At 43.7% G+C, this 24,091-nt stretch overlaps 1 protein-coding gene across 1 annotated transcript in view; it reads right to left on the bottom strand.

Moving 5' to 3' along the window:
• The window catches only part of NIBAN1 (niban apoptosis regulator 1), a 388,096-nt gene that overhangs the window by 58,212 nt on the left and 305,793 nt on the right, over positions 1-24,091 (bottom strand). The window contains exons 7-8 of the mRNA XM_085601526.1: positions 5,725-5,829; positions 3,506-3,668 (exon numbers count right to left, since the gene is read on the bottom strand). Coding sequence (XP_085457652.1) covers positions 3,506-3,668; positions 5,725-5,829 — 268 coding nt within the window. The remainder of the gene's footprint in view (positions 1-3,505; positions 3,669-5,724; positions 5,830-24,091) is intronic.

Raw genomic sequence — 24,091 nt, 5'->3', positions numbered from 1 at the left:
AAAGATAATAACACCTTTAAACTCACACCAAAGCTTATCATTGACCCCTATAAGATAAATTGATATTACGATGCATAAGTTGATTGTGATTGTAAATTGATACTTGTATAACACACTACTCACCCGCAAGGGTCTCAAGGCGCTTGTACGAATACCGCTGTGGAACCCATCCTGGCTTTCCCTGTGAGGCGTCCACTCCTGGGCACCCCCAAGGTGGAGGCCAGGCATCCTTAGCGTTGTGGGGGCCATTGTGGAGATTAAGCAAGCTATTGCCCAGAGTTGCAGAGTGGGACTCCATGATTGGAATAGGCACCGAGGCGAGAATTATCATGTCCGTGGAATTTTTTAGCCCAAGACCCGCCGAGGCGGGGAATTGAACCCTGGTCCCGGGCCAGACCTCTGCATCAGGGTCTGCCGCTCTAACCATTGAGCCACACTTCTCCTGATTTGCAGCTTCTGATTACTCTCACCTGCGTAAAAGGTCTACTCGAGCAAAGGGCTCATTAGGAGCAGGGAACCTTTCCCTGTGAATGAGTTGATAAGATTATTACCATAAATCGATTTATTTTAGTAGAGCCCCAGGCTCTACCACTTACATGAGCATCCCAACAGCACTCTCCGCTCAGCATTATTATTGCTCAACCTTGTACGAGAAATGGCATCAAGTGGTCATCCTTAGGCAATACAAGTTAGACAGAACCTCATATCCTCATGCGCACTGCAAAACACTTCCATACCTACAGCATTGTCACGCACCACAATAACATACATCATAATATCATGTGAGCAAAAACACACCAACCTCTTATGCTTACAACACTGCATTTAAATTATCTACCTGGATTGTGAGGCACTGATGGTGAACACCTTAATCGGAGCAAGCTTTTGACAACTGATCATACAGTGCAAAAAAAAGTAAAAAACGTCCCTTGTAAATTACATCCACCGAAGATCTCGCAAGAGCGGACAAAATTTACCTTCACGCTAAGCTACAGAAATGACTTCTAAATAAACATGGAAAATACTCTCTACTAATCTCACACAATCAAAACACCAACATACATCAGACACATACGACTGATGGTCCTCCTAGGTCTGCAGGAAAGTGTGCCTTGGTAGGTAAAGCTCTAGCATGCTGCTGGTGGTTGACGGTATACAACTGTGAATAATAAACCATTAACTGTAAGCAAATACAGAATGGAAACACACCTCCATTCATAATATGCTGAGTGTAGTCAGATGGACAGGACAAAGTGCTACTTCTCGAAGCGTCCTTAAATGTCATACTGCCCCTACTCCCAGGAGTCCCCATATGCATTACACTACCATTAAACCGTTGGCCAGAGCAAACGCTCCTTCTAGCCAAACCTAAACAATATTAAAGTACAGACAAACCCACCGTTTCAGTCATACTGCATCCCAATCATAAGGTGAGATCAATCTCTTAATCACTCAGTCCATTAATAAGCCCCCATCAAGCTAATCACACCTACATTGGTTGCCAGCCTACTACTGTTGGCTAAATAATACTGCTAAAAAAATGAATTCACGCACATGACTATACTTTCACACAAATTATTCCATGTTTGTGAATTGATAACTCAGTTAATTCAAAAATTGGCTGAGATAACATCAATCTTGCTAGACTCTAAGCAATATTTCTTGTAAACGTCAATGTATTATAAATCAGAATGCATTCTGATTCACAAAGGAGGATCCGAAACCATCACTTGCTACTCAACACTTCAGAGCTGAAGACCTCGAACTAGCTCCGTAGTGCTACCATACGCCTAACCTTGAATGAAAAGGCAGTGTCGAGAAACAGACCAGAAAGCTCTGGATGATGGCCCAAAAAGAGAAACCCTAGCAATCAAATGTTCAGAGTAGACTTAAAAGGTGATCTGTTTTTTTACGGTGTACCTAAACCCATTTTTGTTTACTTTCTTACAAACTAATATGGAAATTTTGCTCTGCTGTTGGGAGCCGTTCAGCTAGAAAATCCAGACAATCATGCTAGCTCTCACAGGCGGTGGGGACAACCAAGAGGCTGCTGAGATAGAACCATGTTATTTTTTCCATCTTGAGAGGTTTGGCTATTGTTGGTATGAGTGATATTACCCTTCCTTCTCTAGTTGGCCTAGTTTAGAAACACTCCTTGTTTACATTGAGTGTCCCCAGGTATGATGCTCTGTCTGTAACCTTGTAACCGGTACCCATTTTTCGGTTTCCTTTCCATTTCGTAGTTCATCCTTTTCCATGGTCTAGCACAGGTGATGGACACCTTCTATCTCACCGTGAAGAGAAGTCACGCACACATGGCTGTATTTATTGCTTTTATGTCATGTCCTTGTGATGTGATACCTAGCTGATGTGCCAATTACAGCTTCCATCAGAGGTGGAGCCATGGCTGAGTAAGTACGGGTGGTGAAGACTTCAGGAGTTGTACTGGTTCTGAGGTGCTGCTTCTTTTTGCCTTGTGATGCCCCTTCATGTTAAATTACACCTGTATAAGTAGGAGCATCTAACAAAAACAGTGGTGTAACAAAACCTGAGGTGGCTCCCGTACAAAGTACATGGAGGGGGCCTTCCCATGGCCCGGATCCAGTCCGAAGCTCTCAGGCCAGAGGCCCGCCACCCGTGCAATACCCAAGGGGGCTCAGAGGCTGCGGGGGGTATTGTTACACCACTGGACACAAATACATGCAAATCATGCCCTCAAAGGACAATTGGAATGAGTCTGAGAAACTCCCGAGAGATAGATATACAAGTACCGTGTGCTTTCCACTTGGAGGACCAGTTCTTTCCACCACACAAGCATCTCCTTTGGCGTTCCTAACTGTTTCTTGCTGCAGGATCCAGAACATTCAACTGGGTTTTCTTGCTCTTCTATTTTCCTTCTGCTAGGTGCCCTACTTCCAGCACTCATTTACTATCTTCTCCTCACTTCTCCTAGACTAGAAATCACATCCTTGAAGTATACTGTCTGGGTGGAGTAACTGTTAGTGGATGAGTTCTTGTATACAAGCAGCGACCGGAATTCGAAGACAATCCCGAATTTGACCATCATAGGTTGAGGCGCTGTGATGTAAGCAATAAGGCATTGTTTCCTTGTAACCTTCCTATGCCCTGTTCAGGCTTCATGAAACCTTTTTCTCTAGCGCCGCCATGGGACAATGAGCTGGGTCTACAGTGAAATAACACTGCAGCAGAAATGGCGTAGAAGACTTGCTCTGTTATATCCACCTTTTATTTTATTCATATCCAGAAACTGCAGGGTCTTGGTGGTAATACTAGATATGTTGGGCCGTTATCTTCACCTTCAAAGAACTTTCTTTACTAGTCTGCCAACACTTCAATCGGATAACATTTTCGAACAACATATTTTGAAGAAAATATACTCCGTGTCAGCCTTTATTTAAAGTACTATTTAACATGCGTGATTATTGCTGCTTCCATTCGGGAGCCAGCAATACCCATAATCATTCAATAATTTCATTCCACCCACCTTTGATTTTCCCAGCTACAAACTCCTTGGAGGTCACAATCTGATCCATGTCTGAGCGGATGGTTCCTTCCAGTTGCTTGGAAAGATTCTTGCACTCTTCCTGTAGGGACTGGAATCCTTCAGAGACCTGGGCCATGACCAGGTTGTAGGTCTCCTCCACAGTCTGAAATCAACAAAGGAGAAACTATGGCATCTGTATTTCTGCCTGTGTGTGAACACTGAGGCTGGCTGAAGATAGTGGAACCACCTAGGGCAACAGTAGCACTTTCCATGCAAATCAACAACTTGCCGACTTACTAAGAACAATTAACACCATACCCGCACACCAAAACTATCGCTCAATTATCAATAACATAAAAACAAATTTGGATGTCCGTATTGTGTGCTTGGCCAATCAAGATTTGAATTCACTTTAGATTTTGAAATGCCCAGGACCTAACTACAGCTGAATGGACCCTAACTGTTCTTAAGCAGGAGTTAAACCCATAGAGGACAAGAATCAACAAAGCCTACTAAGTGTTACTCCACAGTCTATAGATGGAAAAGACAAAGGTGATTTGGAGAGAGGGCTGGGAATTTACATTTCTGCTGTGGGATGGTCCAGGATTCAGATCGAATCCGAAAATTTGGTTTAGGATTTAAAGTTGGTTCATTAAGACGGGGAGAGTTACAGTGGCTCATTGGAGGTCTGCGCTTCCCCAATTTCTGGAAAAAAGACTTGTTCATCGCAGTGCATATATTACATATCCCTTGTAACCAAACTACTCAACAAACAGTTATAATTGACAAAATTGTATTATTTACAGGTGCTGCTTGAGTCTAGGAATTGAGCTATCCAATGCTATCTTTAATAACTGATAACATAACCCCGGTGAAGTGTGCCCTAAAGCAACCATAGGGCTAGTAGTAAAAATTGATAATACTATGACCTTCCCCAAGAGTAGAGGACTGCCATGTTTGTATTACTCCTATTTATATCATGCCCTAAATAAAGGTCACATGATCAGTGATTCAAGAGATCCACCACTCTTCCTGTCAGAACCTGAAGCCCAGGCCTCTACCTCGGCTACTTGCACAACCCGGAAGTACAGGTATGTGTGAGTGAAGTCAGTGCTTGCATCGTAAGCAAACACAGCAGGCCTGACATTGCTTATGCTTAACTGGGAAGAAGGCCCAGCTTTGGGGCTTGCGCCGTCCATTTGGCTATAAGAAAAACCTCTGAAGATTTAGCTCACATAGTGAAGCAATTCCCAGCAAAAAAACAATTTTAGACTCACTGACTGACCAAAATAACAACATTGAATCTAAAAACATTAATAGTATTTGTTTGCCATGTAACAGACATACATGCAAGTTGCCCAATGCAGTGGGCTCTGTGGGAAGCTATACTCTGTAAAATTAATTTGATTATTGGTCACAGCATGGTGCTATGACAGGTGCTTTTGATCTTCAAAGGTTTCTCCCAGAAAGGAGCTGAGCAAAGACTTTGACCATTAATGACATTATTGTTTGGAGAGAGAATGGTTTTGAAACGATGGAAAGGTGAACAAATAATGGCTTTGCTTAGAGCTTGGCGAATGTAAGCCATCCTCCAAAAAGTGGTAGATGTCCTGATCACCCTATTTAGAGAGCATAAGGGCCTCTCTGCAGTCTAAATAGGGTGGATGGGCCAAAAGGCCCTAACTTCTTGCAAGAATGCATTAGTTAAACAATCAAATGAGTGGCTTCTGCACACACCACAGAGGAATTAAAAGTAAGCAACGAAAATTTGGAGACATCAATGTGTGCCCCCCATACCATTGTTTAGCTATGCATTGTTTTGTTAGTGGGCAACAGTTACTCTGTTCTAATAATGGAAATACAAAAGGCTATTTAATGGTGCATGTGTATGAATTAATATTTATCTTAATTTATAATGAGTATATTTAGAATCAAATATTGTAAAGAAGATGTGGTCGGGAATCCCTAATACTACAAATTGCCAAGGATTTATTCAGATTTACTGAACAACTAACTGCCAAACATTTCTAGAGGGCAATCGTATACTTCATTAATTCAGCTCTACTGTATTTGAGTTATTCAAGCCGCTGCTTACCCTAACCACTATTGACAAGGAGGGTTCATAGCAGGGTACTATGGAATGTGAACTGGGTTAATACAACAAATAAGAATAAGGACTTGATCGGTTCCTAGAACAACAGCGATGACCAACATCTTACCCCAAACCAGGCTCTCTTCCTATCATTCCTCTTTCCTTTCATCTTGGGCAGCAGGTCCGTCTGAAGGGATGGGAGGAGCTCTTCCATCACCAGGTTACTTAATATCTGCCAGGCACAAGGAGAGACACTTCAAAACTCAATTCTCAGCAATTACCGCACTGTTTCATAAAAAAGCGAATTCTCATGTACCACTCAAAAGAAAATTTCTGATTTTCATACATTACAAATCTATGCATCATCTTTCCAATATTCCATTTGGCATTAACTTCACTGGTGCATAGGTTTATATTGAACTCTTTTACAGACATTCCACTGCATCACTTGACCACTTAGAATCGATTACAATTTAACAATACTTCACAATGTATGGGCGAGGAGTTGGGGAGAGGAGTTGGCCTAACGGCTAGGGCGGTCGACCTCGAACCTGGGGAACTGGGTTCGGGTCTCGGCAATGACGCTGAACATCCTGTGATTCTGGGCAAAATCACTTAATCTCCCCGTGCCTACCAAAAATGAATGTGTGTCCTCATGTAACGTAACTGGTGCTATGTAAAGCGCTCTGATACCCAATTCGGGTCAAGTTCACGCTATATAAAACTCTGCAAAAAAAATAAAGTGATCATATTGACTTTATAATTCAAGTTCAATCCATCCTTTTTAGGCCTACACAATAGGAAGCCATAAAATAAGGGAATTCTCATGATACAGACAGATGCGAAGGCTGCAGTTTAGCATAATAGTTCTTTGAAGGCCACAGAACAGCAAACACTTCTTCCACCTAAGGGACCTCTACAGAATATCATATTCCAACCATCTGGCTTTTGGTGTCTCGCCAGGCTTTTGAAGTGCTTTGTAAATGTAAATAATATACTCTGCAGTCCAAACAGTACTGAATTGTCAGCAGCATAGAGATACCAGTGTGTGGTAAGTATAATTGAAAAACGGTGCAACTTTCATAGCACATTAAAAGCATCACTAATAGCAAGTCCTTCTTTGATACGGTCACTTCAGTTAAATGCCCTCCATTTATTTACTTGGCAAGAAATTACTGTTCTTAAATTATAGTGTTTATAGTATATAGTAAGCACTATAGAAATGCAATTACAATTACAGTTATATTGTTATATCATGTTGGACAAACTGAATAAATCAGTGGGTGTTTGTTCTATGTAGGCTGACTCGCCATAACAGCTAGGCTTTATGTGGAGAGAAGCCGGTTTGGCCTGCCATGGGACTCCACCTGCTTTGATAGAAACTATAGCAGTGCGAGCACTACCTTTGCACTCAGCATATTAGCTCATGTCAATGTGGATCCCTTAGCCAGTGGTTTTACTTGGACCACTGTATAATGGATATTCAGATGTAGCCCTTACCCGACCATCTTTTGAGGCCTTTCCTCAGAATAAGAACTGAAGTGACCGGCTTGGAGGCTGACCATTAACACAGTCTTGGAAAAGCCGCATTGTGGGCTGGACAACGGCTGGTTTAGGAATGCTTCCTAGTTGGTTGGTTCTAGCAGCTTAACTCAAAGTGTTCTCAATAATTATTTTTAGCATCTCCAAATGTGTAAACATGTTCCTAAACCTTCGTTTACTAGAAGAATTTCCGTGCTATAGTTCTTGCTACTCAGTCATCTTGTACAAAAGACTGGCCTCTCACAGACTCCCCCTACAAAGTGTGCCGGGCTTCAAGAAGCAAATTCCGCAGGCGGATCAAGGCACCTTAGTATGCCCCTCCTTGAGGGGCATAGGTGGTTTGATAAGAGTTTGGGGAGGAACAGGGGGGAGAGGAGGAGGAGGAGGGAAAGGAGGATTAATGGTCATAGTGGAATCCCAAGGAAAGGGAAACTCAGAACCAGGAAGATGAAGAGGAGCACCAAGATGAGAAAGAGGAAGGCCAAGAGGACTTAGGGGAAGGCCCGGTAGAGGAAAACCAGGACAACTAGGAGAGGATGGCCAGGAAGACAAGCAGTCCCAGGAGTTGGAAGAGGACACTTAAGGGTAGGTGAATCAGAGAACCAGGGAACTAAGAACTTCAGAACCAGAAAGGACCACAAGCAAGACCACCAGGGAAACTATGATTAGAGGACCAACACAAGAGGGAAAGTATCTGATAAACCATAGGGAAGAGGAGGATGAAGAAGACCAGCAGCGCACGTCCCAGAAGAGCAGGTGGACCAGAACTACCAGTGAGCGACAAACACCAGAAACAAAAATGAACAAGACCAGCAGGAGGATCATGATACGAAGACCTGGAGAAACAGGATGAGGAGGAGAATCTGGGTAAGAAGGAGGAGAATGTAAAGGACCAAGAAAAGGAGAAAGAGCATAAGGAGAAACAAGAAGACCAGGAAGAGGGGTGTCAGATGGGGCATGAGATTCAAGTCCAGGAGAAACACGTTTATCAGGACCAGGAGGATGAGGATCAGGAGGAATTCGGGGACCAAGAAAACTAAAACCGAAAGGACTGAGGATCACCAGGAAGACCACAACATGAAGGACAAGGAAAAACAGGGTCAATACAAGGATGCCTGTGAGGTGGAGGACCAGCTGCAGTTGAAGGAGTACAACCGTGTGGAAGAGATGGACCAGGACCACCAGGGGGAACAGGATTACCAGAACCTGGAGGATCATAATGAGGACCATTGGAAGGGCTATGGCCAGGAGGATTATGACCTGGAGAATCTGGACAAGTAAGAGGAGGCAGACCATTTTCTCCAAGACCACCAGAATTAGATGGGCTGAGAACCACTATGAGGACCAGGACTAGAAAACTAGGATAATCAGAACCCAGAGAACCCAAACACATACATACACACTCCATGTGATACAGACACATGCCCAATACATTAATCACACATTCCTGACTAGATACACTCTTCAAAGACACACTCTGCCCATCACACTCATTTAGCATGCCGATTTGCTAGTGACATTTCAAATCAAACTCTCAGATCTGGGGCCACTAAATTTTTTACCATCCCGAAATTCAAATCCTCGAATAGGGCTGCAAAGCCTTTAGATGACTGTACCTCTGCTGAGCATTTTTAAGAAAAACCTGGTTGTTTGATGATGAAATCAAGGAAGCTGTTGGTATTTCTAAAGTGCCCTTCCCTTTTAGTGTCAAGAGATCTCTGTAGGGTGCACATTTGTGCTTTCTTAATGTCTGATTATAAGATAGACTCACGACTTAGGGAACACATTCTCATTAGTTTGTATGCACTCTCACTCAACACACACTCTTAACTCACTCAACTCCTGAAACTCCCAAACACATTTTTTGAAAATATATATTTTAATACTTTAAAAAAGGGACATTTATTTGGTAGTGTGTGATATCAGAAGGACTATATGTGTGCATTGGGTGCATGCATCACATGAAGTGTGTTTACTGGGCATCGTGGAGTGTGTATCACTCATGTACCATACATGTGTATTAGGGTGATTGTATGTCAGTCTGAAAAGCTATGGAGTCAGGGTTATAAAGTGTGTACACCTGAAATATGTGCATGGAGGCAGGAGCGATTTTTCAAAATGTCCAAGGGCTGGGGAGTGTGTGCATGTTTCAGTATTGGAGTCAGGAGTGTGTTATCCATCTGAGTAAATACAGAGTCACAAGTGTGTGTTTTGTGTGTTTCAGCTGTCTTGAGGCAGAAGGGTTAGATATGGTAGCGGGGACCACCTCTCCAATACTGCATAGCAATGGTGATGGAGTCCTCATGATTCTCTTCAACACCCCAGGCTTGTGATTACCACTGTGCCCATGACCAATGGGGTCCATGTTTGTGCCCCCAGCAACTCCCTGCACAGGCAGTGTCCTCAGCCCTTGGGGAAAGGCAGCACCACTGACTCCCAGGTCACTTTATGCTCAGAGGTTCCCCAGGCAAGGTAATTCCCAGGCAAAGACAATAAGGTTAGTACATTTCAGTAGAGTTTTCATTTCAGAACTGTTCACATTGATTATAACTGCTGTAAACAAACTTCTATGAGCATATATATTAGCTGACATGCGCACTAGATCCTTTATTTTTGTCTTCTCTCCAAATCCATTGAACAAATTGTTACCAAACCAAGGAAAGGCACCAAACGACTGAAAGACCGCTTTTTTTATTTGTGACTGAAAAAAACTAGTTTGGGACCTCCCTTATTACTTTTGAACTATTAGACCAACAAGCAGCAAATAAAGAACACACCTTCAAGTTCCAGTTTGGTGCAAATTCGTGAAACAGTCAAAAGTATTCAGAATCTAAAAACTGACTTTCTGCAGAGTTAGGTGTATATGTATAAACATATAGGCTATATAACAGTAACTTTGTAATATGGTGCAGTATTGCCATCACAGGGTTCTAGTGACATAATAAAAGTCACAAGACTCTGAGATGGGTTTAAAGGACCATATGACATTAGCAATTACATATTTTCTATCTTGCATGTTAATTTTGTGATAGCTTGAAAAGGGTTCCTTTTGCAAACATGGAAATGTTTATTAAAATAATTAGTAAAATGCTGGATTATAAGAAAAACATTTAATTATATAGTTCAGATTGTAAAATGTTAGGAAAACTCTTTGCAGTGATAAAGAAAATCTCATTCTGTGTGGTAATATGACTATGGGAGGGATTGTTGAAGCTGTTTAAGGCGTAGCCAATAATGGGTACAGATTGAAAATAGACGTTTAGGGCCCGATTACGACTAATGGCAGTGCGGGGACAGGCGGCCCGCCAATGCCGCATCCCTGCACCACCAAGAGTCGCTGCTGCCCCCCTTCCAGATTACAAGTGATTTGTGGCCTGGCAGGCGGCAGAGTGGCAGATCCCGCAGCGGTGCCTCTTTCTAAAGTCAATGCCGTGCAGAAACCGGGGCACATGCACACAGGAGGGCACATGTTGTGCCCCCTGCATGCATCCCCAGGCTGACAGAACTCCATAAACATGTTGGTGGTCCTGAAACTTGTACTATGCATAGTGAAGTGGCCAATGTGGAGTTTAGAGAGGATATTAAAGATAATTAATTTACTTTTGTCAGCACAACATAACCAGGAGTTGAATATATCCTTTCAAAATTAATTCAGCCCAACACTTTATATGGAATAGTGTGCTTTTTGATCACCAAAGTATTTTTAAGAAATAAAACCTTCATAAATTATTGAAGTACATATAAAGAGTACACCACAATGTTTGTATTGGGCATAGAGTTATGCCAGATTAAAGCAATGGAGACGTCCCCTCTAAGAAGAAAGTCACTTTTCCTGGCAGTGCTCACACACTCCTGGTATTTATGGTACTTGAAATGCAGTATTCTATTAAATATTGAAGACTACAGAAATATACAGCAAGACTATTTAAATGCATAACTTTTGACAGGCAACCATTTGTGCACAAGAAAGTAAGAGAAAACCTGCGATAATTGGAGTATTTCACATGTTTCCGTTCACTTTGTACTCATTCAGTTCTGATGCACAAACTCCAGAGCACAAGAAACATTTTTAGGCTGCATCTTCCGTCTGGATGTCACGTCGGTTGTGTTTGCTTGCTGGGCAAAACTCACCCCCGACATACGCCCCATCATTTGGAAAAGTCACCAACCTGCACTGAATTTAAAGGTTTTAGCAGGTTTTGTTTTTAGGCAGTGGCGGCTCCTCCACTATGGTAGAGGAGCGTCGACTCACTGCTTTTAAGCAGTGCGTACATAGTAGAAACATAAAATGATAATAACTTTGCGTTCTTATCATTTTATGCTTTGTGCTGCTTGGGGGGCGTGTGGGCGGGGCTGATCTGCTCTCAGGGCAGGGCAGGGGAGGAGTGGTTTGCCCACTCCTAAGTGCCGAATGACCTTTTGGCCGACCCTCTTGCGCCACCCAAACCAGTCATGTGCAAGTTCCCTATTCTCCATGCAGGCTGCTTTACAGCCAGAGTGGAGAACATGCCCAGGCCCCTATTCCCTGGTTGAGCGTCAGACCAGGACGCTAAAAACCAATAACAACACTGCATTGCAGCATTGTGATTGGTCAGTGGGGGCTGCTGTGCTTCCTGTTCCTACAGTTCCACAAGGAGAGCAGGAGCAGAGACGCGGGACCCGGCGGCGAGCTATGTTTTTTCTTTTTTATATTCGCCCCCGCGCACCCCCCACCTTTCTCCTGCACCTGCTCACCACCCGTGAGCCATGCCGGCCGCCACTGTTTTCATGGCTGTGGAGAGGGGAGCAAACTTTTTTGTTATTTGGACTTCCAAGGGGCTGGCATAAAAAGAAGCCCTCTGATCAGGGGTATTTCTCAAATATGTAACCAGCAGATTAAACAGAAATCACTGCCGTAGATGCATTAACAACGTTAGTTATTTCCCCAGTATTATTTCATGCTGCATAGACACAGATCCAAATGTATCTCACACAGTTGTGGTAACTGTCTAAAATCATTCCAGGTGTTCGAAATCACTAGAAAATCGTAGACAAAGGGCATTGTCAAACTAGAGAATTTGCCACCATTGACCTGCTATCAAATGCGAAAGAGCCTCATTGGCATTTCTATTCTGTGCAGCGTGTATGTGGAAGTAACGCCCAACAGTCCCTGACTTTGAGGAGTGCAGGAGAGAGAAGGCTTCATGCATCACAGACACTTACTTCAGCCCAATGTGAGCCGAGTCTGTGGCCTAAAGATGGGGGAGAAGAGCCTCTTCCACAGCGGCAGGTGGTTAATTTCCTCTTCACCCCCTTCGACCTCTCCAGAAAAACAAGCATTTGCAATGCTATAGGTCTCGCATTACTGAATATTTGAGCTACTGGAATTGCATTATTATTAGCAACGCTAATAGCTCAAACTTTCAGTAATGCAAGACCTATTGCATTGCAAATGCTTGTGTTATGTGTTGTCGTGGCAGAGAGGTACTCGTGTTCTATCGAGTTCTCAGTTTCAAATCCTGCTTAGACTGACATTCGTATGGACACCAGTAAGTTGGGTAATAGCAACAGCTGTTGTTTGCAAAGCTACAAAACAGCAAATAAAAACGTAGGGTAGCAGAAACTACACTAATATGACTAAGTATTTTTATTGTTGCTGTTGTTGTGCATAGTGTAACCATAAGCTAACAGTGTTTACACATCATCACACTTCTGTTTTTTGAAAAACGTAATTTCTGGCCAGTTATTGTTAATGCTCTGGCAGTGAGGGTCCCAGAGACAGGCCACAGATGACAGCCCCTGGCACAAAGCACCAGGTCACATGCAGACAGAGGAACTGGAGATAGGGTAGCCGGGGGATTAGTTCAGTGGTGCAAACTGTTCTCATGCCTAGACAGCATGTCTGTACTTTCTAGCACCATGCCTGTGCCAGGAAGTTCGGGCTGGACTGTTCCCATGAGGCACAGGGTCAAGACTGATTTGCATATGGCTGGATCTGAACTGGGGTGGCGAAGTGAGCTAAAGAACGATGATGGATTTAACCCAGATCTGTGACTGGGGTGAGTGTCTGAAAAGTTTCAGCGCTCCGTCCATTTTCTCTTTGTGTTTGCTATGCCTGTGCTGTAAGCACACCCCTTGATCAGCAGCACTTGGACGGCTCTGCAGGGGGGTCAGAGCTGGGCTTCCTCACAGACGTCTGCATATTGGTCTCTCAGGCCTCCATGGTCCAAGAGGGCAGTATTTTGTGCTTTAATTTACATCTAATTATTAATCTGTTTTTACAGATTTGATCCGAGAAGGCAGTTAATCAAACGTTGCAACCAAGGGGCAAATGACTGACCAAAACCGACTCCTTACTAAATAAGTAAGCTGTTTGTCTCCAAATAATTATAGAAAAGATAGACAGTCAAATGTTTCTACATTAGTTCTCAGAATGCAAGATGTAGCAATTATAGCGAAATATTACATTCCTATTACAAAAACAGTCGTCGCACAGGTACAGTTTGTAGAAGCAGCAACCCAGAAAAGTGCTTTATTTATACCTGGGATCTGCGACAGTAGTCGAGCGCCGTCCTGTCCTTGCATTGGAAATTAATGCGGGCATCACCAGGAGCTCTCTCCGTGGCGCTATAGAAGCATCTGCTCTTGCGCGTGCAGCAAATACACACATCCACAAACATATACAACTGCACTTGCACACACGCACAAAACAAAGGGTGAGCACTCAGAGGCAGAAAGACTTTTAGGGAACTAAAGACATTTCCATAATGACCTATGGTCTTGACAAGCCGGGCAGACCTATGGGGTGGATAAGATAAGAGTCGGCTATCTCCTCTTTCCTTTGAGATCTGCCTGTCTCGGAGCGCAGGTGGAAGTGACGCAAGATATCAGAGAACAGCATTCAGCAATGGCGGGTGTCTCTTATCTCCTGTGGTTACGCAACTTAAACAAGAAAGGCAGCGACTCTGGAAGACCAAGAAGAGAGGGATTAAACAGCAAGAGAGGAAAAGAGAATGAGGGAGTGCAGTGCTGTGGACTGGATTACACCTACTTATTTCACAACTGACCCGAGTGATAGTTAATTTTACACAACAAAGTAGATGAACAGAAAGAGAGACAAATCCAAGCTGGATTTACATTCTTTGGTTTGAGGGCCCCGCCCCCAGGGCCTATCAGGAAGATGCACCTTGGTATGAATGGATGGGTGAGAGAGCGTCACAATGGGGACGAGGACAACCCCTGGAAGCACGCGTTGCTGCCTGCAGCTCTCTTCAAGCGAGAACAAGCATTTGCAATGCAATAGGTCTCGCATTTATGCGAGTTTAAGCTATTGACATTGTAAATGACAATGCCTTTTATTGATGTTTTAAAAACGAAAACAAAAATAAAAGGTATTGTTATTTACAATGTCAATAGTTAAAACTTGCGTAAATGCGAGACCGATTGATTGCGAATGCCTGCTGGATTAGGGAGTAGAAACGCTCCCTTTCGGCCCCCGGGACAAATTAATTAAATAAACAAGCGTGGCAGCTAAAGTGAAAGCGGACAGCGCTGCAAATTAAAAAAAAAGTGCTTACCGACTTATGAAGGAGACCGTGTAACGCCACATGTAAAAGATCCAGTCCTCATGGGAGGTAACAAATGGTGACAGGGCGGTAGCATTTACCAAGGACAATGACACCAGCCAATCAATAATATGGGTGGAGAGAAGGCGAGGCTTCCACAGCATACTCGACTACTGCATGCCATGCAGAGTGAGCAGCGCAAGTGCGCTGCGGTTAGGCTTGACCTAAAAAAATAAATGAGGGATGTCGCATCTAAATACACTGACCCCTATGCCCAGCCAGCAAGAGAGACGCTGTGGCATAACCTTCAGGGTTGGGTGAAAAATGGGCTGAGCTTCAAGTCCATACCTAAATACAGCATGTCTCGAAGACACAACGCAAGCGCTGCCTAGGCGAGACCTACAAACCTACCACCTTTGAAGTCGTGGCCAATTTATTAATTACAAGTCATTATGACTTGACAGTTTTAATATCCCATTTGCATCACATTTGTAACTCGTTCCTTTTCCCCTTTGGTTAAAAAAAATCTGTATGCCCCTGTCGCTAGGAACGAGAACAAAGAAACGCACCCGTTTCCCATTCCATCATGGTCGTAAAAGAACGCCATATTCAAGGCACATGTTGTCTGTTTTAATGGGGTTTGGTCAATCACACTTAGTTTTAAACCTATATTATCAACGGTGCAATATATTAATATGTAACCTACAATGTGGTGCAATAAAAACATGAAATTTGGTCAAAATATTTTTGAAGGCTTGCATCCGATTGTGCCACTGAGAGTAAAGAATGAATATAGCAAGATATATTGTAGTTAATGTTAATTTATGCATGTATTTGTTGGTTCTGTACAGTGTTTACTCTGCCTTTCAATTGTATCAGACTACTAAAGGCATTACCCAATCCCTGCTCCTCTACTAACTAGGGTTCAGCACCAGAAGAGACAAAACTGCGTTGAATTTCCAGTTTGTGGTATAATGTGGAACAGTCAGTCCTTTGCACGGCCCAGGATAGGGGGTTGGAGGGCATCGCGGGATTGGGCAGGGTGTTAGAAAATGGACCCTGACAGAAGAAGGACTGGAAAGAAGAGGACCCAGAAGGGTGTTAGAAAGTGAGTATGAGGAACAGGAGATATATAGGGGTGGGGGAAGGGCAGGAGTAAGGAGGGGACTATAGGGAGTAATAACTGTGGAGGGACTTCAGAGAGGGCTAGTGAAAGGGGAGAACGTGGGGCTGGAAAGGAGAGGGTCCAAAGAGGAGAAGAAGGGGGATGAAGGGAACGGGGACTAGACGGGGAGGGAGGGGAGTTGGGTTATTGAGTGAGCAGGATAGGGAAAAGAGGCTGAGAACCAGCCATCAAATGGGTGGGGGGCAGGGAGAGGGAACAAGGGTAAACAAGCGGGATTGTAAAGGGATGGGGTGTGAGAGCTAAACGGGGCTAAGAAGAGGGTGGAAGCAGGGAGTGCAGAGGAGCTTGGAAGGGGGCATGGTTACAGAGAGGGCAAGAAAGGAAGAGGGGCTTTAAATAGAGTTAACAAATCGTACTAGACTTGAGAATAGACTGGAAGGTGATGGGACCCAATGGGTGTGTCAGACGGACGATGTGAGAGAGTGGAAAGGCATGGCTGGGCTTCCTCCAGAGGGCGCCATTAGAGAAAATAGGGAGAAGGAGGGACGTCCACAGGAGGGTGGGAATTAGTAAACTGTTCGTGTTAACGTGTGTAGGTAATGGAGCGTTGGGGAGAGGATTTTGGGGAGGACAGCTGGGAAGATGAGGTGGAGCTACGTAATGTACTGGTGGTCATTTTAGGGGGCAACTGAGTTAAGAAATGTCTTCCATGCACAGGACAAAATCTTTTTATTGGTGATGAGCAGGAGTCACTGGAAAGGGAATGTAGACGGGTTTGGCAGTTGAGCAAGTGTTAGGGAGGGGGGATGGCGTCTGAGATCTTCATTTAAGAGGAGACAGAAATGAACAGAATAAGAGAGCAGTTCAGGGGACTGGGGTAGAAAAGTTGGTATTGTACTACAGAGGGAGAAAGAGTGCGTGAGGCTTTAGTAGAAAACAGAGATACATGCTTACGAACTGAGGGAAATGGGACGTGGGGAAGACATCGGCACTGAGAGACATGGGGTGTGCAAAGAGGAAGAGAGCTCTGTAGATTGTGAAATAAGGAATATGTTAGCAAGTTTATTTGGATTTTTCCTTGGATTCTCAGAGTTTTGTACTGCTGAATGAAGGTTGTAAGTGGAAAGTAGAATACTCACCTTTAAGAGGCGCCTATCGAGCAATGTTATTCCGCCATTGTTGAAGTTGCATTAAAAAATAAGCACGTTGCTGGAGAGCGTGTCCTGCCTCCAACAACAGGCAGGACAGAGGCATTTAAGAAAATAGTGCTCGGAGGCCAGTAATTAAAACCTACCGAGGAACAACACATGTAACAGGGGTTGTCCTCATGGGAGGTTACAAGAAGAGTAAAGGCGGTACAAAGGAGGGACTACTAAGCCTATTCACCAATGAAAAGCCACCATTTACAAAGGACAGTGACAGGAGCCAATTAAAAAGATGCAAAAAGAACTATTGATGGACAGAATGCAAAACAATGTCTTACATTCACCCCAGTACAGAGATCTGGGCCTAAATCCATCACTTTTTTGCTCACCATGCCATTCCAGTTTGGACCCAGCGATATGCAAATCAGTCTTGACCCTGTGCCCTATGGGAACAGTCCAGCCCGAACTGCCAGGCCAGGTCCCACCTGGACTGGAAACAAGCATCCTAGGACCGGTTTCGGGGTTTCACCCCTATTCAGCCAGGATAAGCTTGATTCCAGTGGCATGCGGAGCACAGGACTCACGTCTGAGCATACCCGTCCCACTCGGGGTGACAAATGCAAAAAGAACTATTGATGGACAGAATGCAGAACAATGTCTTACATTCACCCCAGTACAGGGATCTGGGCCTAAATCCATCATATTTTTGCTCACCATGCCATTCCAGTTTGGACCCAGCCATATGGAAATCAGTCTTGACCCTGTGCCCTATGGGAACAGTCCAGCCCGAACTGCCAGGCCAGATCCTCCAAAAAGATGGGCAGAAAGTGGGCAGAGCTTCATGCCCATATCCTGAATACAGCGTGTCTCAAAGAGACCGATTTTACGTTTTATTTTCGGCCAGATTTACAGCAAGGCTTCTTATTGATTTCTACCTTTCCTTGTTTTTGTTTAATTCATTTACTTGAATTTTTTCTTTCACTCGGAAAACCAAAAATAGAAAAGTAAAAAAGCAGAATGTGGTTTCTGTTTGGATGTCTTGAGTCCTGGGCATTTTCCACAAGCTGATGAGACACGTGGTAACTGGTGGCCATGCTGAGGTCAGGTGGCACAGCGAGAAGGAGGACTTTCAAAACATTTTCTTTCAACTGGTCATGCAGTAGTGAATTTGTTTTGAGTGCGGGACATCAGTCTCTGTAAAGTACTAATTTCCAAAGACTGCTGCAAATGAAAATCGTAATTTCATTAAAGAAGTGGAAATGTTCCTACTCTTCCACTACAAACAACTAGAGTTGCTAGCCACATTATTTAGCTAAACATAGAATGCTACGGGAGCAAAGTGATCCTCTTCAAGTCCTGTAGTGTTTAAGTAATGTTAGTACAGGCAACACTAGTCCTCCCACATGGGACCCTCCAGGTTCCAGTAGATCCCCATCCCCTGTGGAGCCCCACAGGCATCAACATTGGCCCCTCCCATCTTCCACTTCTACAAGGAACCCCTTGGGGTAACAGCATCAAAACTCACTAATATGCCAAAGACTCATAACTATTTGAAAGTGCCCTCTACTCCAGACATCCAATGCCTCAAACACTGCCTGCACCTTATTCAGGCCTGTATGTCCAATGCATATCAGAACCCACAACCCTACTACATCAAAATTCCTGCTATTCAAAAAGAACAAGGATCATCAAGTTAATACCCGGCTCAATGATATAAACCTTGATGAATTAGAACCCAGCTTTCTCCCTAAGCCAAGTTATTCAGTTGCACCCCGGAAACTGACCTAGCCCTCAAAAAACACATCACCAAGAAAATCAAGATCGCTGGGTACCAGCTTTCACTGCTAACTAAACAGTTCATCTCAGAAAGCAACTTCAGAACTGCAGTGCAAGTGCTCATACTCTGGCATCTAGATTGTGGCAATGCCCTGCTCCATGGCCACGTAAACTTAAAACTGCCAGTGGTCCCTCTAAGGGCATTCTACACTCTGCAGCAAGTCTCATCAAGAGCCTGAGGAAATATGAAAACATCACTCCCACCCTGGTTGTGCTATACTAAGGGGCACCTGGGGGTATTTAACACAAAATTCCAATGTTTGCACCCATTTCTCGCAGCCCCCTTCCCCCACTCCAGCCCCTGGACCCCTTGGAAATACAGAATGTCCCATTCTGTAACATGGATCACGTTTGCTCACATTTTGCACCCACACAATTCTAGGGGTAATTCCCTCCTTTGCATGGTAATGTGGCCCCGCAGATTGAGGAAATGTCTTTGCATCCAACTGGATTACAGACGAGGGCACAGCAGCAAACGGGTTGTCGGCAGGTGCACTGATTATACGCTAAATATGAAGTGTCATGACCAGTGTGCTACCCAAGCTGTCCTTTGTCAGTGGCGTAACATAGGCCCCCGAAGCCCCTGCGGTGCCGGGGGGGGGGGGGGGGGGGGGCTAAACTCCATGGGCCCCCTCAGGACAGTGCCCTGAACTGAGAGCTCCTGATTGAATATGGGGGGGGGGGGGCTCTATGTACCTTGCAGGGGACCCCACCCAAGTTTCGCTACGCCACTCTCCTTTGAGAAAGTTTCATACAGGTACCAGGGACCGCCAGGAAACCCCGCAGACAGATGCAGTAAAACACTGCACAAAGCTGTGTGTTGTAGGGTAAATGCTCTGGCACCTCAGCTAAAGAAGGCCAGTCTTCTTGAATTGTTTGCGCCAGGACATTTTATGTTTGTAATGTTTCACACAGCCCTGGTTTGCCCCATATAAATGCAATGTGGCCTCTGGTGGGGGCAATGCAGTTTCTGCTTTATGATTTCCTTTATTTGTTCTGAAACCGCAGTTCAGTGCAGTGTTATTCTAGTGCTATAGTTACTTATCTTTAATAATTATGTATTTGCTAGGCACAAAAATAATTATATTTGACTTTAAAGACATTGCATGTCGTCTCATGCGTTTCAGGTACCAAGATATACTATCTTTAGATATTGATAGAAATCCCGTGCCACGGGCCAAAATTTTCCCTTCATCTGTCCTTTTACAAATGTCAACACTGGATGCTGTAGCACCCGCACTGGTTATTACTGGAAAGGCTCACCCATGTAGACTGGCTTTGGGGCAGCCCACCCCCTGATTTTACAGCATTTTGATATCTTTTGTGACAGCCAGAGAGGCTGCCACAGTACCCCACAATCCCCATAAGGCATCAAGTATGTCATTGCACTCCATGAAAGAAGAATCCAGAATGTTAATTTATCTTTCCAAACGCTTAGTTGAAGAGAGAAGGGAAATACGTTGATAATTTCTCAACTGTGAAGAGTCAGCCAAAGGTTTCTTTAATAAAGGGGAAACCAGTGCTTTCTTTCCTTACTTGGACACCGCCTTTAATTAAAAAGAAGTGTTACAGTGGAAGAGGAGCTGTGGGGCCATGGTGTCAATGCCATAATGATAAGAAACTCAAGGCATGGATTATTAGTGGGACCGGACTTCATCATAGAGATAGGTTTTTAGGTCTCGCCTGGGCAGCGCTAGCACTGTCTCTTTGAGACATGCTGTATTCAGGTATATACTTTGAACCTCCGCCCACTCCGCTCATATTTTTCATTGGCTTGTGTCATTGTCTTTTGTAAATTTTGGCCCCTCTTTAGTACCGCTTTGTCTACATTTGTAACATCCCATGAGGACTGGCCCTTTTACTTGTGTTTTTACATGGTATGTTGTGTTTATGGTCTGTAAGCTTTTCTTTAATCATTTTCTCCTACTGCAGGCACCACATGCTTTTCTGCAAGGGCGCCTGCTTTGCTTGCACCTTTTCATCTACATTATTTATTTTGGCAGCGCGGCACTATAGTGGCCGCGCGCCTTTATTTGCAACTTGCTCATTTTCATCTGCATTTTTTTTTTTTTATTGCAAGCTCAGCACGCTAACACTTTAACTGTATCACAACACCCCTTCCATTTTTTGGGGGGGGGCAGCTTCAGCTGCATGCAATAATGGCAACCGCGCTTGCGCTTTTTAATAATAATCAGCGCGACTACTGCCGTGCTTTATCTTTGACAGCTGCGTGCTTTTGCTACCTGTTAACTTTTTTAGAGTAAGCACGCTTCCTTAAAGCTAGCCCTTTCCTGGGGAGCGCGGCTCCCAATCCCCATCTCATGCTCCCTCGGGCGTGCCCATCCAGAGGAGAGGCACGCACATAATTATTGGTCGCATCGATATCGGTTGCCGCCCTCGCCAGGAAAGAGCTAGCTTTAAGGCTAAACATCGTTTTTTTGTTTTGTTTCAAGCTACGGTGGCCAACTTTAATTGTGGTATGTGCACTTCAACAAACTTTGTTATTTTTATTATGATATTTGTTAAATAGCATGACACGCCATTTTCATTTTGCGCGCCGGCTGTTTGGGCGATGCTACAGGGAGAGGGGGTGCATAGAGACCACTGCAGGAAAGAACATTATGGCCGAGCACTTCCAGGAACACAGCTGCCCGCGGACACTCTGCACCAGGTGAGAGCATGCTACTGGCCGCCATAATGCGTACACAGCATTGTTAACGCCGCACACTTTCACTATAACGCGTGGCTCACGCTGGATGTCAAGGCTGCATCTAGGCAAGACATTGCCACATTGCAAACCCTAGCTGAAGAACTAAAGAAAGACTGACTCAGCACACAGTGTACGAATGTGCAGGCATGTTGCAGCTTCCTGCTCAGTCATTCTTACACTGTGTGCTGAGTCAGTCTTTCTTTAGTTCTCAGCTAGTGTTTGGGGGTGCGGTGTTCCCTTGGGCACTGGACTGGAGGGCAAATGATCGTGTCGCGTCATATCACTTCACAAGTAATATTTCAAGTAAATGAAGAACATCAGATTCTTACACAGTCAACTAATGCATTTAATTGTGTGTGTTAAATTGGTGCAAGCCTTGTTTTTGGGCGAGGAGTCGCAAAGAAACTTTTAGTGAACAGTATTTCCACAGAGCCTTTGATCTGGCACGATGCTATCACTCACTCACAATGAGCAGTTAATCCGCAGTGTAACTAAACTGGCTTTCATCTCCTCCGTCTCCTTTTGAGTCAAGGATCCCGTGCTGTAAACAACAAGCATTTGCAATGCAATAGGTCTTGCATTTGCGAGAGTTTGAGCTATTGGCATTGTAAATGACAATGCCTTTTATTTATGTGATGTTTTTTAAAACATAAATAAAATTCCAAATCTTGTTTTTAACATCCTCAAGTTGTTGTGGGTGGAAATGCAAAAGAGTATAGAGGAGGCAGGATTCACAACGAAGCCGAAACTAAACCGGTAATGAGTATCATCATTACTAATCAATGAACTTGACAAAATCACTCTGCTGATGAAGGGGCACAGGTAGAATACTAACATTGTCATCATCAACTTAAACAGACTCCAGTCTACAATGAAATCCTCAAACAAAGTTTGGAAGGCACCCTACCTTTGAAAACGCTGCAAAAAAAGATTGAATGTGATCTATACAAATACTTCTAACACAGAGGCCTCCAACCTTTTCTGCAGTAAGAGCTATTTAATGCTGAATGAAAATCATCCGGGGCACTCATTTTATTAGTGTTGTAACTAATAGTGACCACATCAGATAAGATTATACTAGTGACCACCTTTTGCAAGATTACTAACAGTGATCACCTCACCTGAGTGCATCAGGCACGGCTGTCAGCAGTAATGTAAACAAGCATTTGCAATGCAATCGGTCTCGCATATGTGAAAGTTAGAGCTATTGGCATTGTAAATGTTATTGTTTTTTACTTCTGTTTATTGTTTGTAATGAAGTAGATGTATGTTGTTTGAGGTGGAATTATGTGGTTTGATTTGGATTTGTTAGTTTTGGAATTGCGCAGGGGAATTGTGCGGTGTGTAGTGTATTAGTATTTTGGAATTATGTAGAATGGTAAATAGATAAGGGCCAGAGTTGTAAAGAATAAATAGAAAGTAAGCATGAGAAGGACAGGTAGTTTATGTATGAAGTGGTGAATGAACTCTAGATAGAATAGTAGAAAGAGTATCGGATTAAGTGAGAGTGAAGGGGCGAGAAGGTTAAAGACTCAATCAGGCTGCGCTTGTGTACACAGAAGAATAGGAGTAGAGTGCGTGTTTGCGATTCGGATTGTTTTGAAAAGTTATCGATAAGAAACTGTGCTGAAAGACCTGAAGTGAACCAATATGAGAAATGCTTGATCAGTGCATGCAGGTGCACTGGAATTATGTGGATAGTAATTATGTGCTATTAAGTGTAGTGGACTTATGTGTAGTGGTATTGTGTGTCGCGGAGTGGCATGTATTCAGCGGAATTATGTGGCATGGTGTTGAATAATGTGGAATGATGTGGAATTTTGTGGTCTGGATTGGATGTTTGTGGTGTGTAGCGGAAATATGTGTGGTGGAGTTGAATTTGTTTGTTGTGGAATGCACTTGTGTGGAGTTGAATTGTGTTGTGTGGCATTGAGCAAAAGTATGCTCAACGGAATTATGTGGCATGGTGTGGAGTGTATTATGTGGAGTGTTATTTTGTGGCATGGAGTAGATTTATATGGAGTGTAATTATGTTATGTGGTATGGAATTGTGTGGCATTAAATTGTGTTGTGTGGCACTGTGTGGAATTGTGTTGCATGGCATGGAATTATGTGGAATGTAAATATGGGGCACATTGCAGAGATGAATTTTGTTGAGTGGAGTTATGCGTTTTGGAGCTAAGTGGATATATGTGGAGTGTAATTCTGTGGCCAGAAGTTTAATTATGTAGGTTGGAATGTACTTATGTGTAGTGGAATTATTTGGAGTTGAATTGTGTTGTGTGGAGCGTAATAGAATTATGTTGCATGGAATGGTATTATGAGAAGTGGAATTATGTGGTATGGAGTGAAGTAGTAATTTGTGGAGTTGAATCTAATGGATTGGCATTATGTGGTATGTAGTGGAATAATGTGCAGTTGAATTGAGTGGTGTGGAATTGAGAGATGGTGAAATGTGTTGCGTAGTGGAATTATGTGGGGTGCATTTGTGTGGACAGGTTTTCACCAATGTTTAGTAAGGCTAAAATAGCCTTTAAGGGTTGAGCTTGTGCTATACAATATGAAAGACAAAGAGAGGCTGAACCCATTGC

The sequence above is a fragment of the Triturus cristatus genome, chromosome 4_2 (assembly GCF_964204655.1).
Source record: "Triturus cristatus chromosome 4_2, aTriCri1.1, whole genome shotgun sequence".
Lineage (NCBI taxonomy): Eukaryota > Metazoa > Chordata > Amphibia > Caudata > Salamandridae > Triturus > Triturus cristatus.
This window is presented reverse-complemented; position numbering and strand designations above follow the sequence as displayed.